The sequence below is a fragment of the Pungitius pungitius genome, chromosome 4 (assembly GCF_949316345.1).
Source record: "Pungitius pungitius chromosome 4, fPunPun2.1, whole genome shotgun sequence".
NCBI classification, from domain to species: Eukaryota; Metazoa; Chordata; class Actinopteri; order Perciformes; family Gasterosteidae; genus Pungitius; species Pungitius pungitius.
In genome coordinates this window covers 8,280,820-8,295,956 of record NC_084903.1, presented here as the reverse complement: position 1 = coordinate 8,295,956, position 15,137 = coordinate 8,280,820, and the positions used below count along the sequence as shown (strand labels likewise).

The following is a 15,137-nucleotide window of genomic DNA, read 5'->3' as shown; positions in this document are numbered from 1 at the left end:
CGTGTGCGTCTTTTAGGTCAGCATGTATCACGACCCTCATATGGAGGATGGAGGATCCTCCAAGGAGAACCGGATGATCTTCACTGAGTCCATGCCTCGGAGAGTCGGCAGCTTCTACCGAGGTAAGGGTCACTTACTGCAGAGAGACAAAATGACCTTTTTATTAGTTATTTCCAAACAACCTATTGAAAAAGAAAAACAGAAAATAATGACATCATTGAATTATAAAAGAAAAATGCATCCAAAAATGTGTCCACAAATATTATACTATATTATACTAATATTTGCAAGATACAAAATACAGGTGTGTCTGCAGGAGTATAAGCTGTGAGAACAATGCAGGATTTTGTTAAGCCATGAAAAAAAAGAATTGTGTTGCATTTTCAATTCCTTTAGTAGACAGCTGCCTTTAAAAGAGAAGACTGAATGGCCAAACTAAGTTTTGAATGATGCAATAAAACATTTACTATATATTCTAGCGGCTTTCAACAAGCGGATTCATTAGACAATTAGACAAATCGAAGAGAAATACAAGGCAATCTAAAAATAAACCATATGGATAAAATATGGTTCAAAGAAACTTCCTGTCCATGTTTGGCTCCAGTAAGCCATTGTGCCCGTTGTTTCTAAAAAGTCTTTATGCAGAAAGATGGTGAAAAACCAAAGTGGAAGTTTTCAAACACGCTTGCATTACGACTCCTTTCATTTCATGGTGGGTTTTTTTTCCAAATGGATGACTTGTCAAATGACATGAAATCACATTTCGGTTTGATACAAAAGTTTGAGGTGTCTGATCGTCCAACATGCCTTAGAATCAAAGAACAACGGCAATTATACAGTACAGTGGTGGGGAAATCCATAATTAAAAGAGGCGGACATATAAACCTGAGCTTTAGTAGACGAGCCCGACATGGAGGAGTTTAGCACATGTGAGCACGGCTGCCAGAACACACACTGAACATCACCGATTGCTGACATCCAAACCAGCAGGATTCTCCCTTTTTAATCCTTGTCTCCTCCTGGCGTCCCCTCAGTCCCCTCCCCGAGACCAGACAACTCCTCCTCTTTCCACGACGGCGTCGGGCAGGGTCGGGGGCCGGTTGTACCTGTCGTGCCCGGGGACCCCGTCGCCATGGTCAACCACTCCAAACGCCAGACGGCTTTTGACTGGTGATGATTTCTTTTGCTGAACTGGAGTAGCGTGTGAATGTACAACATAGTAGATCTACGTTCAAGGTTGTGTTGAGGAAACTGTGTTGAGATTTATTGTTGTGAAGAAAGAACTGATCTTCTACAAGACAGCGTGCTGGGGCCTCAGAGGAAGATCTGATGATAAAATTGATTTATCCTCCTGCTGTCACGTGAAATTAAGATTTGGCCTTTTTACGAAGTTACTGCCAGTCTGTAATTATTCAAACTATGAATAATAACAATGAATGAAAAAACAATGTGACTGTTTTTGAATTGTTTGTAGTTGAAAAAGAAGCAATCTTTACAGTATTTCCTTTAAATATTGTCCTAATGAACGCACATCTAAATGAAGTGAACAAGAAACAAATCAAATTGTACCATGGCTGTTTTTCTCTTCCGAGAGGGAATAATTAAGTGTCTTGTATAACTGAATAGTTATTCTATTTAATGCATTGTATATTGAGATTGTGCCGCAGCATACGTGACGTGCCAGAGAAGAAATCTCTATTTTATCTGGCCCTTGTATTTCTAACCATGTATTTTCCACGTAGGACTGCTGCTGAAAAAATGGTGATGAATCCTCCAGAGCCCCCCAAAGAGAAAGAGAAACAAGGCTTCTTCAGAGCCATTAAAAAGAAAAAAAAGAAGACGCAAATAGTAAGACCATTTCAGTCAATTCCTCAACCACACATGGACATATGTCCTTTAGTTCAACGTGGTGTTTTCTATAAAGTTCATTTTAGCGTAAACGTTGATCAGTAGAGCAGTCAAATCTGTAGAATCAGTGATAATTTGCTTCTCAAAGGAACACTCATATCATACAGTGTGATGGGTTTACTATTATCATATTGTTTCCGCTGTCATACATGTTGTTATTAACAGCATTAGAGTCACCAAGTTCACTGCTAGAATCTGGGGACACAGCAGCATTGCTTCAATGAGACAAAGTGTTACAGGGGAAGAACCAAGTCACCATACACCCCAGTCAGTCAAAGTTAGCTGGAGTAAACAGCAATCATGATCTGTAGCTCTATTACCTAAACTATAATAATAATAATCATTCATCACAGTTTACAGACTGTAGCCAAGCTCAACATTGGCTTGCTGGACTGTTCCTCTACTGTTGTTCTGCCACAATCAGATAGTCCCGCATTGATTCTTCTCTTTCTATCTATTGCAACATGGTATTTTCTTCCGATAGGTCGGCGCTAGTTGCTGCATGTGTTGCTCTGTTTGCCATCGCAGATGAGTGTTGAGAGTTGTGTGTGTGCGTGTTCTGCTCCACAGACGGACATGGAGGACGGGAGGAATCCCAGCATCAGGAAAAGCCTTTTCCCGCTCTTTAGGTCCAACAACAGCTTGAAGCACAACTCAGCCGTCAAAGTCCTACCTGTGGTCGCCTCGCCGATGGCTCAACACCAGCCCGCCGCGCCCTACCCGGCCTCACCAGTAACCTAACCTCAACATACTACTGCTGCATGCTGCAGCCACAATCACACACTTTCACCGCTTTTTGGTCCAATTTTTGAGTCTTCATGCTGCACAGTGTCTATGCATCCATCATGTCTTTGCTACAATGTTTGTCAAATGCAGTCACTTCATATTCACGTTGCCTTTGTGGGAGAACAATCCTTTCCAAAATGCTCTATGAAGTCCCTGGAGATATTCAACACATGCATGCAAACTCGTGCTGGACATTGATGTACTCTGAGGTGCAGGAAGCAGTAGTTGGACCTTTGCTTTTTTTTGCGTTGATATAATATTCGTCTCATTGACCATGAAGCATCACACAGCAGTATGTCAGCTTAGCACCGCGCAAGGACTGGGGACAGAAAGGCCATCGCTGTCCTAAAGCTTCTCATCCAACACATTGATTATTTTTGAAGTCAATATATAAATTATATAATGATGTATGATCATTTTTATTTTGGTCGTTTTATATACTATATTCATATGTACACTTTTTTTTGCTTTATCTGACGTTTTTTAAATCACAATTAAATTGTGAATTTAAAAAAATGATAACAAAATGAATCCCTAGTTGCAGGGATATATCATAGTTTGTGAAAACACATGAAGTGATCACTAATCACCATCACATGCCAGAGGCTCGCCGTCATTTGAGGGACACAAGTGAAGATGAGCGGGGTAACCTCGCCTTGCAGAAAGGGAATGTTACATTTACACAGTGGTTTTTTTCTTGTTTGTGGAATGTCAGGTTTCTGGCAACGGACAAGAACACCTTTCCCTGCAGAGGAGCTCCAAGTCGTCCTCCCACCACGGCAGCCGGAGGAAAAACCGCGAGCGATCCCGAGACCGGGAGCGGGAGCAGAGCCGGGACCGAGACCGGGAACGGGAGAGAGAGAGAGAGAGAGAGCGGGAGAGAGAACGAGAGCGGGAGAGGGAGAGAGAGAGGGAAAGAGGGAGGGAGAGGGAGAGGCTAAATGACTGGCCACAAGACAAACCAGTGGACTCGCACTCTCAGGTACGCAGCCTGATGTTACATTGTGGAGACACTAATGTGACCTCAGTGCAGTGCCTTGTTATTCAAACCAAAACGAACCCTTAGCATCAGTCATTAAATGTTAAATCATGTTACTTAAGTCTCAGAATTCTGTGCAAATGAAACATGAAATCTAAAGGTCAAGACATATAATCTGTCTTTCCCCCACATATTCAATAGAGTAAAATGAATAGAATACAAAGAAATAATAAGTTAATTACAGCTACTTATGGAATTGGTCCGTTCAGAAACACCAAGACATGTTCAACCATCAAAGCAACATTTACTTCTTTGATTCCAGCTCTAACAAGACCGAACACGGGCCGGGTGGATGGACCAACACACTCATCCACTGTATCTCTTTCTCTCCTCACAGAGTCAACCCCTCAAGTCCCTCCGCAGGCTCCTCCACCTCTCCCCCTCCTCCTCAAATCAAGGACAGCCTCCTGCTCCTCCTCCAGACATGCGCTTCCAAGCCCCCCTCCCCAACCCGCCTCAGCCCTCCTCCAAAGCGGGCTACCCCGAGGGTCGAGGGCACGCTGAGAGCAGGGGCCACACGGGGGCGAGCAGCTCCGCCCAGGCCAAGAGCCGCAAGGCCAGCTACCCCCTCCCCGGGCAGATCGAGTCCAGCTGGCACGTGTCCGCCCTGCAGCGGGCAGAGGGCGCCCAGTTCACCCCTGAACAGCTGGGCATCAAACCGGGCCAGAACGGACCCACCTTCACCCGGGCTTCCCGCAGCAGGATGCCGAACCTCAACGACCTAAAGGAGACGGCGCTGTGAGCCCCTGCGATCCCCTGTGCTCCCAAACCGGGCCTCCTCCAACACGTCTCCATCCGGGAAGCGGCTGCCGGACGCAGACGTCCCGGCGCTCTGGTAAAAGCTTACCCCGAGAGCCCTATTGGACTGGATCGAACCGTCGTCTTGTTGTGATGCTCGTACAGACCAGTAACAGTTTTGTTTAGGGAGTGAGGGACAGGGCGGGGCCTCATTCCCTCCCGGGACGCCAGTGCTGTATCAGTTGTATGTTGTTCTCTCTCTCCTTAACAAGGGTTACGACCATCGTTCCTGTCGAAGGAGACTGGGCCCACGCGGCCTCTTTGCTGCCATCTTCTGCTCACAGGACACTTCAACAGAGCAACACAGACGCTGTCACAGTGGCCAATAGACACAGGTTTTTTTTTCAAGCTCTGATATTTGATAAGAAGAAAAAAAGAAGAAAAAAAAGGATTTATATCAACATAGTTTATTAAATATTTATTTGTTTTAAATTCAAGGATATAAGCTATAAATGACACAGTATGTAGGCTATATGGGAATATTATAAGGTAATAGAATTCAATGTGTAATTGCAAGAGCTTTTATTTCAACACAAAGAAATGCATAGATATTTATGTGTTGATAATACAGTGTCAAAAGGAATATTTATTAATGGTGAATGTCCTTCTTTTTGTTAAATTTGATATGTGATTAACAGATTTTTACCTGTTAATTTTCCCCTTTTTTCTGTATGTTTCATCAGAATGTAAAGAAATACTTACTGAATACTGAAAAATACTTATGGCTCTAGGTGGAGTCAAAAAAAAGCCTTGGACATTTCTCAGAAATCTGTGCGTTGCTCTAATAACATTCGCTTTGAAGTCTAGTGACACGTCGGGCTATTTTTCTGCCGTCGGTTCACTTTATTTCCCACTTTAAGCCCCAGATCTCGTCTCTCGGTTCATTCGTCAGCCACAACAGCAAGTGACGGACGTCAACGTTGATGGTGAAAGGTTGGCCTCTTAAAACGGGTTTGAATTCCTCCAAAACAACATTGAAGTGTGCACGATAGTACGAGAGCATTCAGCAAAAAAAAGGCATACCTCACCTGCAACCTTTAAGGTCCGAAATGATAAGTCTGGTGGAATTTAGCATTTTCTTTTTGTGGACAAATGGAATGAAAAGACCAAAACAAACAATGATTGGTAGATCACATGTAGCCTTTCTGCAGTGATAACTTTCCAGGGTTGTAAAAGCCCGTCTCTGAGTGTCTAATAAGCACCTCAGATTTCCACTCTAACACCCTAACACGGCTACTTGCAAGGTTTTGTTGTTGGTTTATTTTTTTTTCATGGGATTTGTCCACAATAATAAAGGTATGGAATAACACCAGACTTATACTTTGATGTGTGTGTTTACATTTTTCAGTTTGCATTTTAAAATGTTGCGTTTTAGTAGATACTTTTTCTACATCTGATCGGTTTTCCTACTATTGGTATTTACATTACAGCTTGTTTTTAATATTACTAGTCATGATCATGGATGACATTACTCAGCTAGGTATTTCATAAAAGTATTTACTTGTTGTTATACTGAACTGTGAAGGATGAAAAAATATACTGAACCACTAAACACTATCAGTGGTTTAGCCAAAAAACACTGAATTGTTTTCCTTCCAGTCTTATTGTTCATCGTTTGTTCCCTCCTCTTCCTCTGTGGTAAAGAGGTGCAGAAGAAAAACTTGAATATGTATTACAGAAGGAGGGAACAGGGGGAACAGAGAGAGGTGTGCAGAATTTGAGTCATCCGTGGACACGTTTTTGAGAATTTTGATGTTTTGTTTCTAAACTTTTGAATGTATGAAAATAAGCAAAAAAAGAAAGAAGACAACAAAAAAGGAACATACTACCAATTTATTAGATGTCTGATTGAAATCAATAAGATTCAGACGAACTCCGTCTGACGCTGATTGAAGTGGCCAAATCAGTGGCTGGTTAAATCTAGTGCCAGGAAGGACTTCCATTAGGAGGCTGATAAGTATGTCACGTCCACATCGCTCTGCAATACATATTTTTTAATATTTTCCAATTACGTTCAAATGTCCTTGAACATGCCCTGCGTTGTGTATTAAATCCTGATTGCTAATGATTGTAAATGACTGCTGACGTGGGTTTGCTATTTCATTATTGGGCCAGAGTAATGATAAAGCCTCCCTTGCCAGTGACCCGAAGCCTTATGTTAGCTTACTCAACACTTCAGAAGGAGATGGAGGCTTCAACCCAGCAAGTTAACTACGCTGACAACACAGATGAGAATCATTGCTGTTCACTAATATGAATGTTTTTCCTGAACCCCCCCCCCCCCTTCATTAAGCTGTTTCCCACTTCTTACAGGGTGTAAATAGAAATAATAGTGTATCTATACTGACCAGTCTACTTGAGAAATGATAGGGTCTCATAATAAAAGCCAACTGTACATTTTTTAATGGCTCATACGTTTGTTTTGTTACACAGAGAGACGCATCGTGGCCCCTGTATTGGTTAGTATTCATTTAATTAGGGAAATGGTTTAAAGATACAATAAAGAATACATTTTCAGAGTACATAACACGTTGCAGTGTATTCTCAAAGTGTCACGAGAAACTGAATTGAAAATGAAACCCTTTTATAGCACCGGGGATTTATGTCTGTAAAAACTAAGACAGAAAGTGAGATCACAGGCGTATTTAAAGAAAAAGTCTGACATTATTCCACACTTTTCTTATTATCAACAAATTCCATCAAAGGATCAAAAAGTCATTTCTCAAGACTTCCTTGCTCCTTTGTTGGGACTGTTCACGTCTGACACTGAACAAAGACGACAATCAAATGGGGGTCAAATTGATATACTTTCAGTGAACAAAGAGTGATTTCCATGAAGCAGTTGGGCACTTTAGTCTTGTGAAAGCTTTCCCCAAATATGAATGATTGGTGCATTTGTTGGAGACAAAGCTGTGGATTCACGTTTATTACCCATGGAACCATGGAGTATTTAGAGCAGCAGGATGGTGTCTGTTATTGACTCAAAACAAACTTCTGTGCCTGTGTTCTGTGTGACGAGGGCACATGTCGCACAGATGCAACAACGCAGTTCATCGATCTGTTTCTAATCGTTTTTGGGGGATGATGTCAATAAATAATAAGTACGCCTTTTGTTGGTTTGTTGACAGTGAGAAACATGTAGACTGCCACCAGCCATTTCCTTTGGGTGAAATAAGGACGAGAGGTCTCTGTTTACTGTTAAATATTAGGACAAGCAGACACAACTTCACAGGAGGACACAAATGTTTTGGAAGAGCTTGTTTAAGACCGTTGGATACAACCTCCATGGCAACGCCGCCTCTCCCTCTCCATGCCTAATTATTGCTTTGAATTCATGCCATTTCATGGCAAAATTCATTGGAACAATCTATTGAGAACATAAAAGGCCCCACCATGAGACTGACTGAACGCAGACAATGGAGAGAGGACTGAGTGCTCGTTGAGCACTTCGAACAAACATTTAAATCAGATCACATCAGTCAAACTGTTTTGTTTGCTATCTTCAACTTGTGGTTCTATACGTGTAGTCAGAGGGGGACTAATCTGTGGGTTTAATAACAGAACACGAAATCAACACGACGGGGGGGTTGGAGGGGGGTTAGGTATCGATGAAGATTCAGGGGCAGATTCAGATGCATTTGTTCATGCAGAGCAACAGCTCCATGCGCAGAGCGATGCGTGTGTGCCACCCGAGGGGGAGGATGCGGATGTAGCGCGCCACGATGGGCGGCCGCAGCAGGTTCTGCACGGACGAGGAGCGGTCAGAGTTTCCATAAAACACCTGAGAGAAAGAGAGAAAAGTGAAGCTACAGTTACAGTTACTACTACCAACAATATCTGTCAAGGGACTACAGGTGCAAATCTGGTACAGTGCATTGAAGGGTGACATTTATGACATGGTACCTTTTAAGTAGGGCTGTCAAAAATAGCGCGTTAACCACGTTAATTAGTTGTTTGTTGTTAATTACGTCAATTTTTTTAACACATTTCACGCATGCGCAGTGGGAAAAATTATTCAGGTCAGGAAAGTACCTCTTCCTCTAGGGAATGCACTTCATCCTATACAACACATTACTGCCACCTGTAGGCATATGTCAGGCCGTCAGGTTCAGCAAGTCGTTTGCGCCAGTCCACGCTGAATGTTCGCAGGCCATTAACAAAATCAACCTCAGATCATTTGACCAACACAACAGCAAAATGCTCCAACACGTTGGAATTCGAATGGTCAAGCGCGTGAGCAGAAATAAAGAGGCCGTCATCGCCATACTTGCCAAGGACCGGGGGGGTGCGGGTGCTAGTGGTCAAGGGGGGGGGGGGTGCTGGCGATCGACGGGGGGGGTGCTAGCGGTCAGGGGGGGGGGTGCTAGCGGTTTTCTTTGCAGCGCCAGTCTCATCTTTTTCCGTTCTAATTGCCGCTCGACTTCAAGGTGTAACTTTTATTATTGTCCGGTGGAAATCGGGAGAAATTCGGGATTGACATGTCTGGTCATCGTAGCCCTGGACCATCAGGAGCACAAACTTGTTTTGCCGCAGCAGAGTGGCATAAACTGCAGAGGCTGGAGACCCTTCTAGAGCCATGCAGGGAAATCAGTCTGTAACTTATCAAATAACATTGATTTAATTATTTTCTGGAATTAATTAAACCAAGTCAAATATCAATAACATGTATTTATGTAAAAAATAATAATGATGATAATAATAATGATAATTATGTATGTGTTATTTATCTTTGGTATGCATTTCAGAAAGAAAAAATGGTTAGGATTCAGGTGTAATTGGAAATAGTGATTAATCCTGATTAATCCACTGAAAATTCTGATTAATTTGATTAAAATTTGTAATCATTTGACAGCCCTACTTTTAAGTAAAGTCAACTTTTTAGAACAACCCCAGTGGTGACACGTTCACGTCTTGTGTGTGTGTGTGTGTGTGTGTGTGTGTGTTTCCCCCGGGTTCCACTGACCCGGTTGTTGCCGGTCTGATCCTTGTAATAGATCCAGTTGAGTTTTTCGTCCGTGCGGTACTGAAGGCTGTACTTGGTGATCCACTCCTCAGCGTCACAGCGGCCCTGAGTGAGAATCCCCGACACCACCATCTCCTCCATCAGGTCAATCTGCAGCCACTGGTTGCTGTCCTGGAACTTAGACAGCCAGGCACAGCTGGAGACAGACACAAACTGTGGATCAGGTGCAGCGGCTTGAACGGTTTTCAACACGCTTTGGTTGGGTTTGACTTGCTGATTGATGTTCTCTTAGAGCGAGTAACGTGGATGAGGCAGAACTCGAGCTGGCTACGTTCCTTGTCTCACAGCAGGCATTTTGACTTGGCTTGGTGGAGAAAGCACGGGTGTTACTGAAAACATTTAGTACGGCTCCCACTAAGGTGTCAAATCTAAGTCATGACTTGTTGTAGTATGTATTTACCATTTTCACAACCATAAGGCTTCTTTGCTTGGTTTTTCCCTCCAAATGATGGTTTTGGTATTACAAGGCTTAAGTTTAAAGAAATTGGATGCATGTATTTATGTTTATACAGGTTTTAATTCTTACCATTATTATCAGGACCTTTCCCCTCCTTTTGGACAAAAATATACAGGTTTCTCTTTATGCTTTTATTTAACAACTAAAAAACAACTGAGTTGTGCTGTATTTTCTGGTTAAAAAGTACACAGTTGTACCTGTAGCCACACCCAGCAGGGATGTGATCGGGTCCAGACAGGTAAGAAGCTAAGCAGAAGAACCACTGGAGGTCAGCAAACACTCGATTTCCAGTTATTACGATAGCTAATAAGTGCTGACGCGTTGGTATCCCTTGTTGCCATGGTAAACGTTCAGATATTCGGATTTGGATGTATCATTTTAAGTATTTATCAACATATAAAAAAAGGACATTTAATATGCGAGTGGAAAAAGAGAAAACCTTTGTCAGTAAGCATAACAGCTCCTCAGCAGTTTTATTTCAGAATTTGTATTCCATCTTATTCATATCTAAATAGTTTTAAGAAACGGCAAATTGGCATATCAACCATACATCTTACACAACAAGAGATGGGTTTCTTCTCTGTCCTTGACTGGCCAAAATTATGTTGGGAGTTAAAACTTTAAAAGCTCAGCATTCACCGGTGGGGATTAAAAATACATGCACCTATATAATGACTCAGGTGTTTTTTCAATTTTGAAAATAGCAAAGATCAATTGCAGGGAGTAAAGTTCCCACTCTGGCGTGTACCCACCCGAAGCCCTGGGTGTTGAGCCGCGCTTTGCTCGGGAGCCACGAGGAGAACCAGCCGGTGTACTGGTCCTGGCTGGAGCAGGTGATCTGGTCTGGACTCACTGACCCCGCCTCAAAGCCCAGAGGCTTGTGGTACGGACACTCTGTGGGAGCATCCGAGACAAAGTTACAAAACAGAGGTCTTGATTCTTGCTCTGTTTTGTGTTGCAAGCCCCCCCCCCCCCCCCCCCCCCCCTTAGAGGAGGAAGAACAGCACAAGCAGTAAAAAACAGGTGTGACCACCGAATGATCGGCACCGTAAGCCTTTCTAGGTGCTCATTTCTCCATCTCTCCATCCTCACACCCTCCCGCTTTCAGAGCCCCCCGTGGTTAGCAGTGTGACCCACATCCCATCCTAAAAGCCTGCAATTTAATTCTCCGCAGAGATCAGCGATGTCCATTAGGACGGCAGGCGGACAGATGGCCGTGTTCAACAGCTTTAGCTCCGTGTTGCTCCCATGTTTGTTTCTGTCAATCTGCCGCATCACTTTGCCTAAAAACACACGAGAGCTGGTCCCGTGTGGCCTTGGTGCACATTGTAAATGCATGAATGGGGGAGACGAGGGGAGTTTTTCCTCCCTAAAGTTTGAGAAATAATACCAGCCGTGTAGGACACGGAGCTGCGCTTTTGTTTACTACTAGCTTAAGCCTATCTGGCACAGGGTCACATCCCATTTAATCCCCAGTATTACAACGCATACAGCAGCAGCGACGCCTGTGTGAGTCAGGAGATAAGTGTTTACATAACAGCCCTAATGTATTTCAAGAGTGGAGTGAAACACAGATCCCTTCATTTTGGGAGAAAGCGAGTGGCGGGACACGACGGTTTGAGGTGGAATGAAGTCAGAGGCCGTGCAGTAAAGTTAGCCTCTCTCGTCTGTTATCATCACAAGGTCCGTGTGGAGGCAAATGCTGTTTTCTCTGATTGTATGATCGGTGGACTCCAGGAGGACCTCAGCTATCTGAGCATCAGGATCAGAGATAAAGGATATCTGGTGAACTTCTGTCACCGATTGCCATGTGACTTTGTGGCTCCGTTGACACACATTCACTGACTGAGGGAAACCTGTCCACTGCACATCAACTCATCCTTTCACCACTGCACATCACCTCTCATCCCCTCAGACAATTCAAGTCTGATCTTTTTCTCTGAGACCTTCTGAAAATGCAATCAGGGCTTTCGGTGTGTTTTTATTTATTGGCTTTGCAAGAGATCTCAAAAGACAGTTTGCAGGTTTAACAGAGATTTGTTGGAAAGTCAAACCCCAGGACAAGTCTTAAAGCGATTTTGGAAAATGGATCTTTCCATCTGATGATGAATGAGATGTCATCAGCTGCTAATGGATTATTTTGTCAGCTGCTGTTCAGAAGCTCAGAAACAAATGAAAAAAATCCAATTTATGCAGCCCACATTTTCTATTATTGATGAGGTAAATCTAGTGGACCGTGCAGCTTTGGCAGAGGTGTTTTTGTTTCTTTTCATGGCTGCAAGATCTGCATCTTCTTCGCTTATGATGTCCAGCGGGGCATGTCCACCCTGTGGCGTCAAATCTGGAGTCTAATGCACTCATGCATACAGAGATTCCCCTATTCGGTGTCTCGTAGCACACATTACATCTCTCCATCCATCTGCATTGTAGATGATTAGTGGATTATTCCATCACTTTGTCTACAGGAACTTAACCAGCAGCTGTTTTGAATTGTGAATATGTAGCTTTGCAGCAAAAACACTTTTTGTAAGCAGAACAAATATTACTGTATATTTACTGTGTTGTTTAAAAATCAGCGATACAGGGCATGATTCTTGTCCTCGTCCAGTCTCTCTGTCAGCTTTGCATGTTCATTATCTGAATTACAATTATGTCCTTGATTCAAGTATTATCATTAGTTTAATGGTTCAATTTCATCATCGTATCAACAAAAGTCACTTCATTATCAAACCAAAGAGTGGCCTCATTAGAAATGAGAAAGGCTGGGCTCGGTTTGCAGTACACATTCCTTGTACAGTTACAGGATCCTGGCACCAAAGGGAAACAGCAATTCTTCAGAAAGGCGGCGGCCCCCGATGATTTTTACCTGGCATGCAGTCCACTCCTCGCACCATGGAAGATCCGGCCCCAATGGTCGAAAACTCAGTCGGGGATTCAACCCCTTCACAATCACATTTGCAAGATCTGCTTGTCCACACCTCAGACACTGCCACCTTGTACAAGGAAACGCAAACAACATTTAACAGATGAAGTTCAGCAGTGTCAAATTCAGATGCTTTGCGAGGAATAGGAACAAGACTAATTGCATGGGGGAGTAAAAGTGACATTGATGCAGATTGAACCTCATGATATCTCATCTTGTCAGATTTCCAGTGTCTATTCTTATATATCAATAAAAATCAATTAAACAAAGTGTTTAAAAAACAACTACTATGAGCCACATCTTTGTGCAAAAACTGCACTCAACATTGTGCTCTTTACGTACCTCTTGAGCGTGAATGCTGATGAACACTGTTCAGACAGATGGAAAGAAAGAAGAAAAAAAACTGTAAGGACACAGTAGTCACTACAGCAAACAAAACCTATGTATTAGTCTGTCAATTTCACCACACTAAGAAGAGGCAAATAAACGAGAGATCAGGTGAAACCAGGGAAAACCCGCAAGCGGTATATCCACGATTATTGAGGATTTTTTTTTGTGTTTCTCTACATTTAAAACTGCATTTCACGGGTTCTCTTTAGCATATGGTCCAGTTTGAGTTGATCTGACTCCTTTAAATATTTCCCAATTCTTAACAAAACATATTTTGGTTTCATAAAAAAAGAGTCTCACCGTTAGCTCCCAGGAGGAGGGCCAGCAGAAAATGAAGCGCGTAGAGAGCCATCTTCCAACCTGCTCCCAAACCAGAAGACACCGACTGCAGACTGAGCAGCGGAGCTAGCAGTGCTAGAGAGGCTGGATTACAATAATCCATGGGACACTAATGGCCTTACCTAATGCAATCCGCATCTGACAAAGCCCCTCCTACAGCTGTTCGCCCGCCACCAGAAACCACCACCGCCATCCATGGAGTCACTGCACCACCACAGAGGTCAAGTCCAAAAGCCTGCCGCAAAAAACAAAAGCAAGTGAGGTTAATGTGACAGATTTGGGTTTTGTGTGTGTGTGTGTTTGTGTGTGTGTGTGTGTGTGTGTGTGTGTGTGTGTGTGTGTGTGCGTGTGTGTGTGTGTGTGTGTGTGTGTGTGTGTGTGTGTGTGTGTGTGTGTGTGTACGTGTAGGTGTGTGGATGTGTGTGTGTGCGTGTGCTTGCTGGAGGGTGGTGATGGCTTATGCTGGGCCTTGTGATCCATATAATTGACCAGAAGGTCGACTTGAATGTCCTTGTAGGTTTGCTGCATTTTGTATTATCACGTTAATTATAATATAAGAAAAAAATAATTTGATATTATCAAGTGCCTCATTTTAATTTATTAAATAAAAGGTTCAAAGTAGAGCCCAACTGATTTTAGCTTTCACATATGAATTATATGACTCCCGATACTGTATCTACAGTAACAACAAAATTCTGCTAAAGAATATTTGGGGTAATTTAGAAACACTGAAAAGTTTATTTTTCAAAGGGAAGAGTCCCACTCGAGAGTACGTCTTGCAGATATTTCAATGACAGGTTGAAAAGTTACAAAATGCTTGTTATGAAGATGATAGTTATTAATGTAAAAAGAAAAAAAAGATAATATTAACTGATACATTGCCATCTACTCTCTCTTAAATAGCAAAATTACAGCTGCTGAAATAGAATTGGAGAAATATATTATTGGATAGTCAAATGAACCAATTAAAACAAAAATAAAATCTTCAAACATTACAACATTCAATTAACTCAAGTAAATCTAAAAATGTACAGCTTGAAGTTTGTAATTATACTGTAAAATAAGAGAAAAGCTTCTGAAAATAAATGAACAATTTGGCAAGTGTATTGCTCTGGTGATATAGATAACGGCGTGAAAGTTTTTTACTTAAATACAAAATAACAAATAACACCATGCATGGCATTCAAAAGCTATACAAGCGCTATATTATCTTATTTTATAAAAGGTTAAACATTTCTACTGTAGAGACTCTGTTAATTAAAGAAGTCTCAACTGACGCTGAGGGGTTCCACGCCTACTGGGTGAAAGCAATTAAGCCCAAATAAGCAAAGCTGTATTCAATTTGTGTTCATTAGAACATCCTTTTCACTCGGCTCACACTCCACTCCCTCAGCCTCTCGTTCCTGACGGCTTCTTGGAGCAGCTGCAGTGAAGCACGTTGGTTGTGCGGAAGAAGTGTTACGGCAGAGCGGCA

At 42.6% G+C, this 15,137-nt stretch overlaps 2 protein-coding genes across 5 annotated transcripts in view; one reads left to right on the top strand and one right to left on the bottom strand.

Moving 5' to 3' along the window:
* Positions 1-6,936, top strand: part of cdkl5 (cyclin dependent kinase like 5) — a 30,214-nt gene extending 23,278 nt beyond the window's left edge. For all 4 annotated transcript variants that reach the window (XM_037483270.2, XM_062561704.1, XM_037483280.2 and 1 more), the window contains 6 exons: positions 17-122; positions 1,035-1,170; positions 1,743-1,848; positions 2,479-2,640; positions 3,410-3,676; positions 4,071-6,936. In XM_037483270.2, coding sequence (XP_037339167.2) covers positions 17-122; positions 1,035-1,170; positions 1,743-1,848; positions 2,479-2,640; positions 3,410-3,676; positions 4,071-4,475 — 1,182 coding nt within the window. In that variant the 3' untranslated portion in view covers positions 4,476-6,936. The remainder of the gene's footprint in view (positions 1-16; positions 123-1,034; positions 1,171-1,742; positions 1,849-2,478; positions 2,641-3,409; positions 3,677-4,070) is intronic.
* A 115-nt stretch (positions 6,937-7,051) lies between these two features.
* Positions 7,052-13,829, bottom strand: rs1a (retinoschisin 1a). Its single transcript, XM_037483851.2, has 6 exons — positions 13,625-13,829; positions 13,277-13,302; positions 12,878-13,004; positions 10,764-10,905; positions 9,495-9,690; positions 7,052-8,312 (listed from the first exon to the last, which is right to left on the bottom strand). The coding sequence occupies exons 1-6, from the start codon at positions 13,764-13,766 to the stop codon at positions 8,160-8,162; spliced, it is 786 nt and encodes a 261-aa protein (XP_037339748.1). The 5' UTR covers positions 13,767-13,829; the 3' UTR covers positions 7,052-8,159.
* Positions 13,830-15,137: the final 1,308 nt, after the last annotated feature.